Below are 19,095 nucleotides of genomic sequence, written 5' to 3'. Positions count from 1 at the left end.
TAAACTGTCTTAAAAGGGTCATATTTGATGTATGTGAGGTCTGAGATGTAGGAACAGTGAAGAGAGAGAGGGCAAACGTTTTGCATTTTAGGTCAGCATTGCCGTCTAATCAACCAATATTGTCTTAAATAATCATTTATAACCTGGGATTTTGACCTAATATATTCAGTCTACAATTTTGTAAAATGTTTTTTTTGTTGTTGTTGTTGTTTGTTTGTTTGTTTTTTGTTTAAATTACAGTTTTGGACATATAAGGTAATAATAATTTTAAAAATACCTTAATTAACTACAAATGATCATGTAAAACAAGTATTTAAAAAAAATAATCCACGTGGAGCATGCCCCCGGTTCTCACCTTTTTTCCCCCTTTCCTGTTTGCATCTCTGTAACTATAAGACCTCCAAACTGTATTCATAAAGTAAATATGATCTGTTGATTTCATGCTGACTTTAACACCAGGCCTTTAATTCAAATGCAGTGAGGTGTCCCCTTCCTTCTTACAGTCGCTGAATGAGTTTGGTCTCTGTATAATATAGAGAAATCTCTTTGTTGCGACATTAATACAAAGACAAGAACGTTTGTTAGCCTCCAGCTAGTGCGGGTTTCTCCTCTGTCACATTTTGTTTGCTTTGCTCCACCAACCCTACAGGCCTCAAGAGAGCCAGACACCCAACTAAACAAGGAGTAGTCAGTACTCGCTGCTTTATCTCGTGTTTACATACTGTTTCTAAGATGGAAGAATGCTGATTTTGTAACATGGAAAATATGATTTTCTAAAGACATGTGGCTGTCTACTATAACACCCACATTTTTGACTGTAGAGGAAGTAACAGTATATCCATCTAGATGAAAATTGTAATCTACTAGATTCTGTGTAATGTTTTTTGGTCCAATAAGTAATATCTCTGTCTTATCTGAATAGAAGTTTCATTTAGAAGTTTCATCTGGTATTGTTGAAATGTATAGAGTATCATCAGCATAACAATGGAAACTAATCCCGTATTTTCTAATAATATTGCCAAGGGGCAACATGTATATTGAAAATAGCAGAGGGCATAGGACAGATCCTTGTGGCACTCCATTCTTTATTGGATTTAATTGAGATGATTCTCCATTTAAATAGACAAAGTGATAGCAATCGGAAAGGTAGGCTCTAAACCATCTTAAAGCCTGCCCTTGAATACCTGTATAGTTTTGTAATCGATCTATGAGTATGTCATGATCTATGATCTAACGCAGCACTAAGATCAAGTAAAACTAGCAATGAGATGGAGCCTAGGTCTGACGCAAGAAGCAAGTCATTTGTAATTTTAACAAGTGCAGTTTCTGTGCTATGATGGGGCCTGAAACCCGACTGAAAATCATCATAGATATCTTCTTATTCTTTTTTTTTCTTTTTTTCAGGAAGGAAGTTGTGGTTTCTTAATAAGAGGCTTAATAACCGCCTGCTTGAATGCTTTTGGGACGTGATCTATAGATAATGTCGAGTTAATATTGAGAAGCTACAGGTAACAATTCTTTCAGTAATTTACTGGGTACAGGATCTAATAACCAAGTTGTTGGTTTAGATGCAGTGATAAGTTTATTTAGATCCTCCTGTCTACATGCTACCAAAAAAAAAAAAAAATTAGTAATAGTTTAAAAGTAGTCTACATGCTACCAAAATATATAAATATATACTCCATATATATTCTAATATATATATATATATATATCCAATATATAATTAATTGTATATTTAAATTGTACATTATATTAAAATTGTAAACTTTTTGTGTAAATTGAAACTTTTGTGTATTTGTATTGTAAACTTTTTGTTGTAATTGAAATTATATTTGTATATTTATTTATTTAAATAAAAGTGTGTAAATTACATAAATTAGGATATATATTAGAATTATAAAATGTTTGAGTAGGTCTATAAAAAGCATGTTGATGCCAGATGTCCAAAGAGCCTGTGTCTTGTTTTTGATTACCTTAGTGTTACGTTTAACTACATTTTAGTCCATGTTTTTGTGTTAATGTTAATTTTGTAATGACAAAATCCTAGCTTTTTTATTATCTATGTGGCACTTGTGTGTTTTGTTTGCAAATGTTAGTTCAGTTTCATATGAATGCTGCAAGAGACTCAACATTTTCAGTTTTTCAGTTGCTTTTGTCTGGTTTTCTTGACTGAATTTCTAATATCTACTTTTTGATTAATGCACTTATCTTTCCCTCAGTGTTTGCATTTTCAACAGGGTTCGTGAATTTTGTCAGATTATGAAAGTTTTTGCCGCAAGATCAGATGCATGAATGCTGTTTAGGAAACCACTGATTGTATTTCACTTTCCAGTGTAATGAAAAAGACCAATTGACTTGATTTAAAAAGGATCCAAGCAGCAGCAGCAGCGCTTCAACAACAGGTAACGTCTTGCCTGTGGGGTTAAATGCTGGGAATCAGAGCCCAGCTGGCAGAGGACACATCCTTACAGACGCCTCTGTCTTGAGGTTCTTCTGCAGCTGTGGCCCCTGAGAGATCTTTTTCTGCCCTCCACGAGAACCGGAGATAGACACTGGTTAAAAATATCCTGAGACCTCGCCACAACCGAGACAATAGACTTAATTCAGAGTGACAGTCATGGAGCCGGAGATGGATTTTCTCAGTTCTTGTTGTAGGAGAAAGAGGCTTGTTTTTCCTCGGTGCTTTGAACATCTCCTCGGCTCTCTCACGATGCTTGTTTTGGCTCTGCAGCACTGCAGTGTCTCTCTGCATCCTCACTGGACTCTTTCCAGACGGTGTCAGTTTGGCTTTTGAACACAGTACATTTTGTTTTCTGCCGAGTGCAATTGTTTTGATGGTAGTCTGCCTTTCAATCCACTAGCTTTGAATGTTGATGCCCTCAGTGTTAGTTTCATTGTTTTCAGGGCTGCCTGGGAATTTTTGGAGGTTGAAATGTGGTTTTGTTTTCCAAAAAATAAAGGCCTCGGTTACAGAAGATTTTACCATTTACTTTTTCCTAAGCAATTTAAAAGAAAGAAAAGATAAAAAAAAAATTTATCAGAGGTTCAGGCAGACAAGTATGTGTGCATCTTAGGGCTGTCAAACTGTCAAAACGATTAATGGAATTCAAAATCAAAGTTTGTGTTTACATTATATATGTGTGTGTACTGTGTATATTTATATATAAATACTTATATTTAAGAATGTGTGTGTGTGTGTGTGTGTGTGTGTGTGTGTGTGTGTGTGTGTGTGATTCCACCAAGTGCAAAATGTTTTGTTTTTGGTTTTACAGAGTGATTTATGTTTCTGTTTTATTGTTATTGATAGATTTAGGTGCTATATTATGTTTTTTATATTTTTTTGGTAGGGTTAGGTTTATGGTTAGGTCTATGTTTTGGACAATAATGTTGATCCAGGAACATTTCATATGTATGTGTGTGTATTAATATATACATTAAAATATACACAGCGCACACACATAATGTCAACGCAAAATCTGATTTGTGATGTGTTTATTTTTTTTCTCATATATATATATATTTTTTATCTTTGTATTTTTTTTATACAACATCAGGCCCATTCAGCAAAACATGAAGCAATATAGACCAAGAGCCACATTCATAACGCCGCGTGTTTGTTTGATTTATATCAGGCTGCCTGGAGCAATAAAATGCATTTTCTCATATTCATTTTTCTTCATGTATATCCTCCGTCTGTCTGTCTGTGTGTTTTCCAGCAGCAGCAGCAGATCTTCAGACGGAAACTGACTGCCGTCTAGAGGCGACACATGCAAACTGAGCAGGTGTTTCATATTTACTTCTGCAAACACGCACGGACATCTTACAGGTGTCGTGCATTATGCACAATTTAAATGCATTAACTGCTGCCCCTGGCTGTCCGATGTACTCCGTGAACATCGCTCTAAACTCAGGGCTGCAGAGAGGAAATGGCATAAATCAAGGAAACTCTACGACCTCAGTGTGTATCAGTCTCTCCTCTCTTCCTTCTCTGCAAACGTCCTTTTTTTCCCCACTGCTGCTAACTGCATCATATTACCACGACAAGATTAACAAACTGTTGTGACGCCCCTGACACTCTTCAAAACCTTCTCCTTCTATTCTTAATCCGCCTCGACCCTCATTTCTACATCAACTCTTACAGCTGACGAGCCTTTGCAGTTTTCTTCAGACAAATAGACAAGAAACCATCATGTCGACACAATTTCTCCACAACGCAACATGAGGATAAACTTCACAAACGACTAATGCTCACTCTTTCTCCTTCTGCTCACCACTCTCAGAGACGGACGTCTTCCAAACTGCCTTAATCCTGTCCAGTCATCCTACTACTTGCCACTGGATCCGATCACCCCCACTCACCTCCTTCAAGCGATTTCTTTTCAGTCATAACTATTCACTTACTCACAATGATATCCACTCCTCTGATCACTCTGGAACATTTCCCTCAGCATTTAAGCAGGCTCGGGTAAAGCACACTGCTGAAGAAAGAGAAACCATCTCTTAATCCAGCACTTCTAGAAACTACAGACCCGGTTATCCCTTCTTCCATGTCATGTGCAAAGACACTCTGAACGAGCTGTGTTCAACCAGCTCTCTATGTTTCTTGTAACAGAACCAACCTCCTGGACAGCCAAAACCAATCTGGCTTCAAAAAGTGGCCACTCCAACTGAGACTGCCCTGCTCTCGGTTACTGAAGCCCTGCGACTGGCAAGAGCAGCTTCCAAAATCTCGTACTCATTTTGCTGGACCTGTCTGCTGCTTTTGACACCACGTTAATCACCAGATTCTCCTGTCCACCCTCAGAAGATGGGCAATCTCTGGAACCGCACTCCCAGTGGCGTTAATCTACCTTTCTGATAGATCCTTCATGGTGTCTTGAGAGGGTGAAGTTCGTAAGTCACAACAACATTGCTACTGGGGTTCCTCAAGGCTTGCGTCCTGGGGACCGCTTCTCTTCTCCATCTACATGACGTCATTTAGGGATCTGCTCATTCAGAAGCATAGGCTTTTCCTATCTCATGTGCTACGACGATGATGACACCTCAAACTCTACGCTTCTGCTGAGTGACATTTCTAGCTGGAAATGAATGACCACCACCTTCAGCCTCATCCTTTCTAAAGATCCTGAACTGCCTTGGTGGTTCCAGTTAACCCATCGTTTCATCACAACTTCTCTATACAGCTGGGGTCGTCAACCATAACTTCTTCCCAGGACGCCAGCCAGAAACCTAGGAGTTGTGATGGATCATCAGGTTAAGCTTCACAGACCATATTGCTACAACGACCCGGTCAGATGCAGGATTTGCCTTATACAACTTATGAAGATTAGGGACCTTCATGTCAGAGCAAGCCACCCAACGTCTTGTCCAAGCTCTTGTTCTCTCCAGCACTGGACTATTTTCAATGCTCTCCTGGGGGGGGCCTTCCTGCATGTACTATCAAGCCTCTACAACTGATCCAGAATGCAGCAGCGAGGGTTGTCATTCAATGAGCCAAAAACAGCCCATGTTACTCCTTTCTCCTCATCAGGTTACACTGGCTCCCAGTAGCCGCTCGCATCAAATTCAAGGTACTGATGCTTGCCTACAAAACGGACCCACTGGCACGGCTTGCCAAACTTACCTAAACTCACTAGTTCCATTACAATCTACCGCACCCTCCAGAAGAGTCTAGCGCTACTGCACGTGAACGACGCTTGTGGTGCTCACAAAAGAGGTTCAAAATCACTCCACTGGACTTTTCCTGAACTGTCCAGTTGTGGAATGACCTCCCGATCTCAATGTCATGTCAGGTGAAGTCCCACCGTGGAACACGAAAGGGGTATAGCCGCCATTTGTCAAGGTATCAATGCTAGTGTTTTCAAGTTGGAGGATTGTGTTGGTCATAAATTGTGGTTTAAAGTTGGGACGTTCTCCGATGTGGATAGGCTGCACTGGCGAAGGTCTCATGACAGAGGGTCACAAACTAAACACGGCGGTACACGAAAGTTTGTGTTTCCGTTGAGAACGGACATGGCAGCATGTGTAGTGGACCTAACAAAGAGCGTCGGATGGTTCACCTGGGTTGGAGCTTGTGTTGTATTAAACGTGGTACAAAAGGTACGTTCATCACCTGTGATAGGCGGCAATAGTAATTCTAATTTACCAGATGTCGGGTCTAGACAAACTCAAACAGTAAGACAGGGTAAGTGCGTTTGACAAATTTGAAGGTATATCCCGTTTGATTAGAAAGGACCCGATGTCGTTTTTGGATGAATTCTCTGGACGTGGAACTAACACAAGACCAGCACGGGATGCTGGGTAACCGCCGAGCATGGGAGCAACTGTGCGACGAAAAAAACTCAACTTTGGAAACATACTCCATTTATGTATCCTGCTCTCGACATTTTTCATAATGGTAATTAAGACATTTAAGTGGACGTTACACAAATTTGAAGTATATAACAATTTTATGCACGAGTCGTTTTTTTGGATGAATGATTCTCTGGCACAGATAGCTCCAAACAACGCACGGATTGTAAACATGCGATCATGGGAGAAACGGCCGTTACGTGTTGGTCATTACTCTTTTTATTGTTTATACTGTAAAATGTTATGCAATCGTCTTATACAAGTCTAATAATAAATAATTATTTGTTACTTCACTACAGCATTTATTATTTTTGGGGTTTGTACTTACTTTGTAACGTTACTTTACTCAACTGCAAACTTTTTCAACTAAATACATTTATTAGAATGGAAAAAAGTAATTTTACAATTTATAAGACTTCGAAAGTTACTTGCTGTGTTTTTGCACACAAAAAATGTAATTTCACTTCGGTTGTCGCTGACTTGCAGTACTAAAAAAAAAAAAAGTACGCAGCACGTTTTAAATTATTTTTACATCATTTTAGCTAAATTACTTTGACCTCAGTGTCTGTACTAATACTTAAGTATAATCTAAGATTATTGTTAACACTTTGCTTCCATGTAATGAAGTTAAACCCTTTTTCATGTTATTGCAGGTCACCCTGCATATGAGATAATGGAGACTGACCCAGACTGGGCACCCTCCCTCCATCTGGGTCCACAGAAAGAAGAAATCTCTCACACCAACACTACACGCTCTGCAAGACGAAGTAAGAGGGAGCAAAGAAAAAACACACTGCAGCCAGCTGAAGGAGGTGGTGAGCGACACACTGAGGAGACACACTCATTTTCAAAAAACATCTAAAGACTCGTCTTTTTCGCCTGCACTTAACCAACTAATACTAGTACATACCTTTTTCTTTTTCTTGTCTATCATATTCACAAAAAAAAAAAAAAAAATCCTGGCTACGTGTTCTGTACTAGACTAACTGAGACTTGTCATTGCACTTGTATACCGTTGTTGTTCTCCCGTTGATCTGATTGTTTCTACTGTTCTCATTTGTAAGTCGCTTTGGATAAAAGCGTCTGCTAAATGATTAAATGTAAATGTAAAACCAGAATATTAAAATTTGCATGAATATAATGTCTTAAACCATCTCAGATATTCCTTGTTCAACAGTATTTTGGTCTACTCTCTGCTTAAATCAAACGTCAATCAAACTGTGAGTTATAAAAGAGATAAAGCACTTTTCGTTCATCCATCACTTTAGAAATGGAAAGACAAATCGCGCCCATTCCATTGTGAGATGCAGTACTCCACGCATGCGCGCTCTGTGGTGTATTAAATGTAAAGTCAAGTCATGCGTATTGCATACATACAATTAAGACATGCTGCAGCAATATTAAAATTAGTATGGAATTTCAAACATAGACTTTATTATTTAGTGATCCATACAAACCCCGAGTAAACGTTAATGCAAACAAATAAGGATTTTAACTTGCACTTTGCTGCCCCCTGGAGGTCACACATTGAGACAAGAAAACGTGACGTCATCGTTTGTCTAAAAACAAAAGGGGAAAAGTATTTTTGTATTAATTTCCTACTAAAGACGAAAAGATAATGTAAAAACTACTGAGAGATTAAGAAAACTTAATATTCTTAGTATGACAAGATGTAATTGGACTTAGTCAGGTTAGACGCCCAATTGAATTTTAATTTTTTATCAACTCATAACTTTTAAAACTGTTTTATGGAGTTTTCGTCTAGTGTATTTTTGTTTTGTCAGATGAGCAACCATATATGTTATTAAACAACACACACTTCAGCTTCAGTCCCTCACAGCCTCATTCCTGTCAAAAAGCGACCCTCATAGGGACTGTAAGGTTAGTGTCACATGGTGAAAATTACAGAAAAGGTATAATCCTCTAACACACCGCATGGTGGCGCCACAACATTAGAAGAATTGCACAAGATGTCAACATTACTTTGTTTTGTCTTAGTAATTACACGACAACAGAAACAATCTTTTAAAGACACTTTATTTTTTTAATTAAGGTTTAGTTTTTTCTTTTTTCTCTGTGAGACCGTGTCTTTGTCTCATTTGTTTTCAGCATAACAGCAATGGTCGACACACTGATCTTGAAAAATATCACTCCTACTATATATATATATTCATATATTTTACTATATACTTTATCCCTCATATACAGCATATTTTCAAATATCAAATATTCAGGCAGGTTAATTATATTAATGTTATGAGATAGAAAAAATAGAATCACATGCAATCATTTCTTTCTGTTTACCACTGTATATGTACACTCTGCCGGGCAAAAACACCTGAACGTGTGCTTTATAGCGGTTCTGCTCTGAGTTCAGACAGAAGGATGTGCAGGGTTGTGCTGTGACATGAAGTCATCAAGAAAAGCAGTGAACAGATTTGTCAAGCAAAGTATAACTGTCTGGGACATTCAAGGAAAAACCCGCATTGGACATGAAATAGGAGCAAACTGCAAGTACATGACAAAAGTTTACAGTTATTGATTCTCGAGTACTGGGACAAAACGGGTCACAACTTTTTTTCCCCCTACACTGTAACAATGTATTTTTCTCCATGTCAACACTGACAGATAAAAACATGTACTGTTAGGTCAAATACTTATAAACAACAAATCCAGCGTTACACTTTAAGATTGAGTTGATAATACAGGATGGTTTTAACCAGATTGACAGTGCATCTGGTGACAGAAATTAGACATCTGCGTGTTGAGACAACCATTTTGTTTTTGCATGTATTAATTAATTGTTTTTCCGGTGTCGCTCGCAATTAACAGACCCACTCATACTAATGGCAGATCTAATTGTGGACCATTTTGTGCAGTAACTCAAGAATCAGTGCTGTTTTGCCACCACATGTTGCATTTGTATTGTAGCATGTCAAAGTGTCTGAAATGTTTAAGTCAAACCAGTAAGTGAAAACAAAACTACACACACAATTTTTTTTTTCCAAGCTTAGTAACCAATATAGCCTACAGCCATTCTGATTCCATTTTCCTAGAGACGAAACTACAGCCGCATCTGATATTATATCCCTACTAAAATATTTCCAAGTCTAATACGTGATCACAAGGAAACTCTATCAATGACACGCATATAAGAGATATCTCAGTTCACAGTGTTTCTGATGGAACAGTACCGGCCAACACCTAATGTGCAGCGCATCACTGATACCAATATTCTCCAGATTTTGTCTTCAAGTTCATTATTGCTCAAGTAATTCTACTAAACATACATAAAAGCACCAATTACTTCATTAAATGGAAACCTAAATTAAGTAAACCATTTACGAAAATTAGTTTACCAGGTTGGAGCACAAAATTCTAGGTGTTGCTTAGTTCTAAGCAGCTCTCTTTTTAATTAAAGCCGTTCCTCAAAGTACATTTAATAGACCGTGGATAATCCAATGCCCTTTATATGTACCATGTTTCTACTCTGCATTAAGTTCTTCTTTAAAAAAAAAAAAAAAAAAAAAAAGTTTATAATATAATATAATATAATATAATATAATATAATATAATATAATATAATATAATATAATATAATATAATATAATATAATGCCTGTATTAACATATAAATACACATTATTATCATTATTATTTTATTTTATTTTATTTTATTTTATTTTTTTGTGATAAAAAGAAATATAGTATTATCTGCATATTTCTTTAGCCAAAACTTTTTCAACATTTTTGCGGGACATTGTTGGTAATTTTTTGCATAGGAAAAAATATTCAGCTCTGACGTAAATAAGTACATAATTCTTTAGTTTGCTAAAATAAATCAAGGTTGTTGTTTTTTTCTCTCTCCTTCTCTTCATGAACAATAAAAGAATATCAAAAGAGATTTGCTACAAAGAAAACAAGGGCAGTAATTGCCAGTGAAGCATAAATCAACAAATCCTGGGACTAGATATCAAGTCGATGGATAAACTGTGTGAATTATTCATATTCAACATCTGATGGGCAATATTCCAACATTGAATAATACTGACCTTGCAGACATTTTTTTTCATTAACAAAATACATATCTACAAACATGTATAACAAATAAGCTTGGTATATTTAGATATGTACTATAGTGAGATCTATGCTTTGATATATAAAAGGTGCACTTGTTTATATAATGTCATCTAGGAGATGTGGGTTGGCTACCCAGTCCAAAGTTCGTGGCTCAGAAGCTGCCATTATCATGCACATGAACTGCTTGCCGGTCCTTTTATCAATTGGATAAATAGTAGTGGGCGTGAACCTCCTGTTGTTCTCAACAAACTCACAGAGCTTTTGGTAGACACTGGGATACTCGTGGCGAAGAAACACCCCACGTATCCTCAACTCCCGCTGAATGTTGATGAAGCAGATCTCCCGGGCTTTCCTTCCCTCTTCGCCTTCCTTGTCAATGTCAGCCATACCTGGCGGTGGGGTCAGGATCAACGTCTCCATGTCGCTTTCCTTCCGATGGACCTTCTTTTCCGGGCTGTAGGAGGCAAGAGCTATCTTGGCAAATTTCCTGACGGTTGGGGCTTGGACCCTTGGCGATGGTCCGTCAGGCACTTGATCACCAACAGCAATGGATACATTCAAGAGAAAACATTCATTAGGGTCGTATTCCTTTCCCGCCTCTTGGAGCTCCTTGCAATATTCCCCAAGGTTATCCTTGAAACTCTCCAGCTCACGGAGAGATAAGTATGTTGGTGACATGAGTAGACTTTCTAGTCCAAACTGAAGGAAATTTGTGGACGAACCTGGATTTGGAAAGCCCAAAAACAAGACTCCTCTGCCCCGAGACAGGTATCCCACTTTGGCTATACGGGAGAAAGCTTTATGGACCTCTGCGGTTTCTCGACAGTGCTTAATAATGTGGCGACACACACTACCAATTCGCCCGTAGAGGCAACTCTCCTTATGGATGTCCCAGTCTTCACGGCGACAGTTGCGAGAGCAGTAGTAGGTATAGCAGCTGTGGCAGGACTTAAAGTAGAGGCAGGCATTAAACAAGGTCTCAGTCCGACGGCATTTATTGTTTGAACACATCATAGTGTCGTCCTCATCGGGACTCTGGTCAGGGGAGCACTCTTCTGCACTTCTCAAGCCGTCACAACTCCCGTCAGTGTCTCTTAGTGTGGCAGGATCTATTTTTATGGAAGTAGGTTGTTTGTCAAGGGGAATGCCACTTTCAGATCCTGCCATCGAATCTTTTCTTGCTGAAGATACTGCTTCTTCTTCATCAATGAGCTTTTTGAGTTGATCAAGCAAGTCTTCACTTGTCCTCCTGGCTGGAGGTTTGTAATCAATAACAAGGTCTGCTAGAAGCTCATCAAGCTGCTCTAAACTTTGCTGTAAAGATGTGCTGCTGTGCATTTTCTCTTTGGTGGGTTCTCCAGTGCGGGATTTCACTTCACGTCGAAGGGCTTCTTGATTTGGGGCACTTTTTGAATCCAGCACATCCCAACTTGCAGAGCGTGCTTCTGATTTACTAAGACTGCTTGGTCTGATATCATTGTCTGTGATGGTAATCTCAGGCGTGACAAACCACAGTTTACCCGAAGAGCTCCTAGCCTCAGTTGGACTTTTGTCAATCAAAGAGTTTTCAGATAAGGACAGTGCAGCATAACGCCTTGGTGAGCTGGAAAGGTTGACAACCACAGGTTTTGGCCGTTCACTTGAAGATTGTATCCCCTGACAAAGAAGATTCTCATCGCTTTTCCCTCGGGGTACGGGCTGTTCCCGCTCTACATGGGTATCAAGGATGTTATCCCAAGATCTTGAGTGCGGTCTTGGGTCTGTTACGGTTCTTGCAGGCTCCATGCATGGGTTGGCATACCATGTTGTGAGCTTTGGCTCTTGTCTAACTCTCGTGGGAGTAACTGGTGAGACATACAAGGAAGGGTAATGGCTAGAGTAGCCGGAGACCTCTGAGCCGTACCAGTCCTCTGATTGCGGCTGCACCACACGGGCATGTCGTCTTCCCTCTGTGTAATATGCCCTTGCAGGAATATGATGCTCCATTGGTGGCGTGTAGGGGTCAGCCATGTAGAAGATCCGAGGAGAGGCTGTTTGAATCTGATATGTCCTTGGGTCATCGCCATAGAAAGTCCTTGCTGGAGGTGTCTGAATTATATACGCCCCTGGCTCACTTGCAGCATAGGTTTTGGGGTACACAGGCTGTCCAGGGTAATGGTAGGGGTTGATTTCTGTGAAATATTGCCGGGAAGGTACAGTATGAACAATGTGAGTCCTTGGATCTTGTACATATTGTACTTTAGGTGAGTAAGGTTGGCTAGGAATGCTGTATCGGTCATCTTGATAATAAGTCCTTGATGGAGCTGAAGATCCATACTTCCCCAAATCCTCTGCATAGAAGAATTTAGTTGGCACGTTGGGGCTTGAATGAGCCCTTCGTTCCCGTCCATAGTGTTCCCTTGGCTCCCGTGGCGAGACCACCTTTTGCAAAGGGATCTCCATAGGTTGCATGTAGCTATCTGGCATACTTTGGGAATACTGGTACGCCTTCCTGTACTCTCCAGTGAAGGAGTCAGTAGGAGTCGGCGTCCTCGAAGCGGAGAAATGGCGAGGCACTGTCATACTCCGACTGCCACTGCTAGGATACTTCTGCCAAGTTATGTCCACATGGGGTGTAGCTGCCTTTCGGCCTCCTTGCTGCATGGCCGACTCGTCTGGTTTGATGTCCACCCGGCACCGAACATGAGGACTAGTGGCAGGTTTCTCTGGCCTTCCTTCGTGAAAGCCTTCAGGCACATATACAGGGGAATACCTGCTTGTATCACTCCTTTGCGGCTGCAATTTGATGGGATGCACTTCGTTCACATGTGCCCGTGTGGCAGCGTAGGAAGACTCTCTTCTTGGGGAAACTTCTGGCCTTGGCTGAGTGTTTCGATGTGCCCTTTGAGCTTCCCGGCCCCTCCTTGCCACTGGAGGGGAAGCATCAAAAGATACAGGAGTTAGGCTGGTCTGAACCCGTGAGGCACTTCTAGATCTAGTCCTCCTCTTTTGTTCTGTCACAGCAATTTCACCAGGCATCTCAGCAGTCACTGGCTGGGAGGTGAGACGGTAGCTAAATATGTCTGGGGCAGAAAACCGGTGGAGTCCATGCCCTTGTTGGCGACCTAAGGCGTTCCAGGCAACCTCTGGATTGGCCGCATACCTTTCAGCCCTTCGGTATGGGTACTCCATTGCTATTGTATGATATCGGGGTTTGTCCATAGACTCAGTGTCAAAGCTACGGCAGTGCCTCTTTTTGCTTTTGCTTTTTCGAGAGTTCTCCAGTTTGCTGATGGATGGGGAATCACATTGTTTTGAGGGATGACAGGCTTTGGAGTGGTTCAAGAGGGAATTCACTTTAACATCTTGATACACTGTTGATACTAGTATATCAGGTGGATGTGTGCGTGTCATCTTAATGAGACTCTTCTAATTTTCCCCATTAAATTCGTTTAGGTAAAGGTTCCCTGCAAGAGATGAAGAAAACAACATAGGATTAGTATTGCATTGTACAAGTTGCATTCAAAACACCTGAAGTATAGGATCTATTATACTAAGTGTGAATGCTAACAGTGTTCTTGGGAACTGGCTGATGAACCATAAAAACACAACATTACTTTTAAATAGCCTGAATTTAATATTGTAAACAATAACTGCACAATATTCAGTACTCTACACCCCCACATTATTTATCATTATGTGATAAGCATTGCATGTATAAGGTTACCTTGGGAAGTAACTCATCAAGCCAAGATTTGGTACAAATGTACGTAGCAAATAAACCCACTTCTGATTCTGTAATGCTTCAACTGCATTGTGTTGTTCAGCAAAATATGTTGGCAGGATGTATGCAAGTAATTTGGAGGTGGCTGCCAGAGGATGATGTTTCCCCTGGCAACAACATCATCTCATAACCATCATAGTACATAGAGTGTGAGGGCTCAACAGAATTGCACTGAATCTCTAATACAAAAATCTTTCTTTTCACCTTTGAAATGTCTTGAAATGGTAAATCGCTTAAGAACGCTTACGTAATTCTAAACATTTTTATCTCTTATGCTTGGCTTCAAATTAAACTTTCATCAGTTCAAATCTGCAGGTTGAAGGCAGGACAGAAATAGTGTCTTGAGTCTAAATTAGGCTCTTTGAAGGTTTTTCGACATCTTGTCATTCTCATAAACTTAATGCAAAACAGGTGCAATCATTTGTCATGATAACCGTATTGTACAAAGAAAACACAACTGAAATAATGCATGTAGTCATTAAAGATACAAAGCAATGCATTCAATGGAATATATGCACTACTAGCTTTTTTGAATTCACATTTAGTTCCAGCTCATGAACGTTTTTTCTTCTAAAAAGGAGATTAAATGGTTTTCAAGACCTCCTACACATTCCCTACAGCTAAGTTTATCAGACTGAGGAAATCACATCTTGTTTCTACGACAGACATTATGTAAAGAAGGAACTGACACTTCTACAAACATTACTATCTCCAGATGCTGTTTACTAACAGAGCATTAGTCTGGCAGCTTTTCACATTGCCTCACACAATCGAGTAACTGTGTATGGAACACCCACCGTCTACCAACATACGCACAGTCACCAGACTTGTTCAATGCAAGATATTTTCTTCTCCCTAACTAATTTGGAAATGCATCATTTGTTTAAAAATGGTCAATTTGTTCAAGTCCGGAACAGGTAAAACTGCAGGAGCAATGGCATAAGATTGTCTGAGATGTTGACAAAGAAAGTGCTTCTGAAAACATTTGAATGCAATATTATTCATGTTGGTTCCATATGTCCAAGAAAAAAAAAAAATCCTTACACCTTCAATACACACTAGTGCACACATCATCATTTTAGTTATATATATACACACATACATCATGAATTTTTTTATCAGAAATGATGTACCCCAACATTTCAGAATTTTCCATTCTCAGGGTGATGAAACCACATTTTGAATTTAAAGCCCCACGAAAATATCTAAATGAATTTTAATTCTTAAATTGAAAAAAATATATCTATTCATCATAGAAGAGGTGTATGAATTGTATTTAAATCTATTTTTGAATAATTTCATAAATCTGGGGGAAATTGCATTGAGCTAAAAATAATGAACAACAAAGACAAACGGTTTGCAGAGCATAAAAGCTGTCATTATTATCAGTGATGACCTCAATCCCTTAACACAGCTGATAGCGCTTTAAAGCTTCACACATTCCACACAATTACACAAAGAGGCACAGCTGAATGCAGCTCTATAAAGCAGAATTTCCTCTTTGGCAAATGCAAGTCACGTACTGGTTTTTAAATAGAGCTTATTGTACATTATTTATTCTTTTAAATTCGATATATAAAGGAAAGCCATCAAGTCGTGACACTCAGAAATAGGTTAAGTCAGATTACACAACACAATGATGAATCTGATCTGCATAAAATGTTCCATTATTACTTTTTTAAATGAACGAATCAATTAATGTATTATTCATGGATCTGGCTAATTTAAAATTTAATGCTGTTTTGTTTTAATTACTTATTCAGTATAATATGAGAATATTAAATTGATCCGGATGGCAGAAGAGCCTTACAGTAAATATATACTGGCCTAATATGAAACTACTATAACTGCAATAAACTACAAGAATTCTCTTACTCAGTACAGAAGCAAAATTATATATTAAAGCAATGGTTCACCCAATAATTAAAATTTGCTGTTAATTTATTCACCCACGGGCCATTCAGACTCCACTGGCAAATATTTTTCTTGTTTTAAGCATACATGATCACTCTGAGTAATGCATAATGCAGTTTGAATTGAAATAGTTTTGCTATGAGGGTTAACAGGAGCATTTGTTCAGCATCTCACTGAAAAATTGCCAACTCCAGTAATAAGGGCACTCAAGAGTCAAGACTTGGTAAAGCTCATCCGTGGCCTTCGACCTTGTCATCTGTAAAGTGTGTGAATGTGTCTGTAGTGTGCCATCTCACTCCTGCTGATGCCAGCTGACCCTTTTAACCCAGTGCAGAGCTACAGATGGATGTGAATTATTGAACATATGAGCCTCTTAACCACCACACGTTTCCTCTATAGGTGCTTTTCTCTTTACTGTAGACACAATGCACTACATTAGAAAGATCTATCCATTAAGCATCCATGAAATGCATGGAAATCTGTGGTTTATCCATGGAGTGACAGCCAGAACAAATATTCTAACAAATCAATGCCGCTCCCTAAAATGCAACCCAAAATATTCATTTCCATGACTGAAGACAACTTCATGTATGAAATGCATGCATACAACAGCCTATATAAACCTGCCTATATAAATATGAGCTTATATGGACAAGAGTTGATTAATGCTATCAGCATGATTTTAGGAACCTAGAAATCTAAAAAAAATAAATAAAATCTGCAATGCAGTTATATACACTGTAAGACCAATTCATAATTATTTATTATTAATATTATGTAAACTAAAAAAGTTCAAGAGTTACACTTTGGAATAGAAATTTAGTTTAAAAAAAATTGCTTGTGCTACAGTTTTACAGTGCTATTAGACATCAGTTTTAATGTAACAACAACAACAACAAAAAAACAAATAAAATAAATAATCAATCCATTTTTTTTTTTGCTGTTGTCAATTGAAATAAAGCAGAAATAAGTATTACACATTTTTTTTTTACTAAAACTGAAATATAAATAAATTAAAGCTAAATGGAAAATAAAAAAAAAACAATAAAATGACAAAAGCAAAACAAAATGATTAAAATAATAAACTAATAATTCAATATTACAAAATGAAAAAGTGAAAGTAAGAAAAAAATTTAAATGCTAAATGTTGCCTTGGCAACTGAAATAAAACAAGTTTAAGTTGGAGTACTAAAATTACTAAAACTTAAAAATAAAGCTGAATATAAAATAATACACATTTCATATTAGTTAATTATTTGCCATTTTTGTTATATGACAATGCATTTAACAAAATGGCAAATAATTAACTAATATGAAATAAAAACTACACACATGCACATATACATACATATATACATACATATACATATATACATGTGTATATATATACACACACACACACACACATATATATATATATACTGTATATGTATATGTGTGTGTGTGTGTAAAATATTAATAAATACTATAATAGTTAAGAAATAATACTAAAATAACACTGTTAGACATGCAAAATCACAAAGCAGTCCAACTTAGGTTCAGTTTCAAGTTCTTTGAAATCACAAATGGAATCATTTTGCATGAGAAACAGATATTTCATGTGCCAACACTCTTTCTAAAATGTAAAGATGCAAATGAAAGTCAAGCTTTCTTGCTCAGACTTCTCAAGCCTTGTGATTATCACACCATGTGATTATTTCTTGATGTGAATTCCTCAGACCCTTCTTATCAGACCCCTTCAGTCTTATCAATACTAGTCGAGTCTCATAATGCAACCCATTAAACACTGCAGACTTGAATAGAACCTTTCCATGCCAATGCGGTCCATTCCTCGCCGAAGGCCCTCTGCTAATTTTGCATAATGAGCCCATTTGATACGGGGGACAATGGGAGACTTGTGAAAGGCTTGGAAACAAAAAACTCCCAATCCTGCAGCCTGAGCTGCTAAACGAATGCTGCAGAAACACAGATCTGTGACAGAAAAGCATCAGTGCCGATGTGGGAAAAGAAAGCGATTATGGGATGTACTGTAGCAAGGCTCTACTGCATAAATGGGCTGATCAGAGTCATGATCTGTGAAAAATCATGATGACAGGCTTCATCAAAACCAACGTCTCCTGACCTGCTCTCACCCGTATGACCATCTGTTCAGGCTGATCAGGCAACACCCTCGTCCCCACACACCCATTACCTACCTGAATAACTTATGTTAATCTAACATAGAAAATACTTGCAGCAGAACTGAGTCACATTTATTCAATATGAGTCAAAATTTGAGGTCGGAAGGATTTTTTCTATTTTTGAAAGATGTCTCTTATGCAACCTATAAGGCTGCATTTATTTGATAAAAAAAATACAGTAAAATTTTGAAATATTATTAGAATTTAAAATACTCCTAAAAACTCTTTTCTGTTTGAATATATTTTAAAATATAATTTATTCTTGTGATTTAAATCTGGATTTTCAGCATCATTACTCCAGTCTTCAGTGTCACATGATCCTTCAGAAATCATTTGCTTCTCAAGAAACATTTCTGATTATTATAAATGTTATTATTCTTAATATTATAAATTTACTGTCAATTTTGATCAATTTGATAGGTCCTTGATTAATAAAAGTATTAATAACATCTTAACATTAAATCTAAGTATTAAAATATCATATTAATCCAAGACCTTTGAAAGGAAAAATTCTAGATAATTATTGCCATAATATAATGTGATTTTTTTAAATAAAAAAAAAAAAAAACTCCAAGCAGCATGCAGTTTTGTGAACCATTTAAACAAACTGGACTGCCACAAAGATAATTACAGTTATTTAAATTCATGATCAATCATAAATTAATAAAGACTTCATTTAATGTGAAAATGAAGGGCTCTGACACAATCCAAATGTATGGAACGATACGAGTGTGAATAAATTATGACAGAATATTAATTTTGGGGTGAACTATCCATTCAGTAACATTCATGAAGAAGTGATATT

The 19,095-nt window shown here is 37.9% G+C and overlaps 1 protein-coding gene across 2 annotated transcripts in view; it reads right to left on the bottom strand.

The window, feature by feature from the left end:
- Positions 1-10,003: 10,003 nt before the first annotated feature.
- Positions 10,004-19,095, bottom strand: part of LOC109075103 (apical junction component 1 homolog) — a 39,446-nt gene continuing 30,354 nt past the window's right edge. The window contains exon 2 of one of the 2 annotated variants that reach the window (XM_042723213.1): positions 10,004-13,879. In XM_042723213.1, the coding sequence (XP_042579147.1) occupies positions 10,530-13,826 (3,297 nt within the window). In that variant the 5' untranslated portion in view covers positions 13,827-13,879 and the 3' untranslated portion in view covers positions 10,004-10,529. The remainder of the gene's footprint in view (positions 13,880-19,095) is intronic. The other variant, XM_042723212.1, reaches the window with a different exon arrangement.

The sequence above is a fragment of the Cyprinus carpio genome, chromosome B5 (genome assembly GCF_018340385.1).
Source record: "Cyprinus carpio isolate SPL01 chromosome B5, ASM1834038v1, whole genome shotgun sequence".
NCBI lineage: Eukaryota > Metazoa > Chordata > Actinopteri > Cypriniformes > Cyprinidae > Cyprinus > Cyprinus carpio.
Note: the sequence above shows the minus strand (reverse complement) of the source record. Positions and strands in the feature narration are given on the sequence as shown.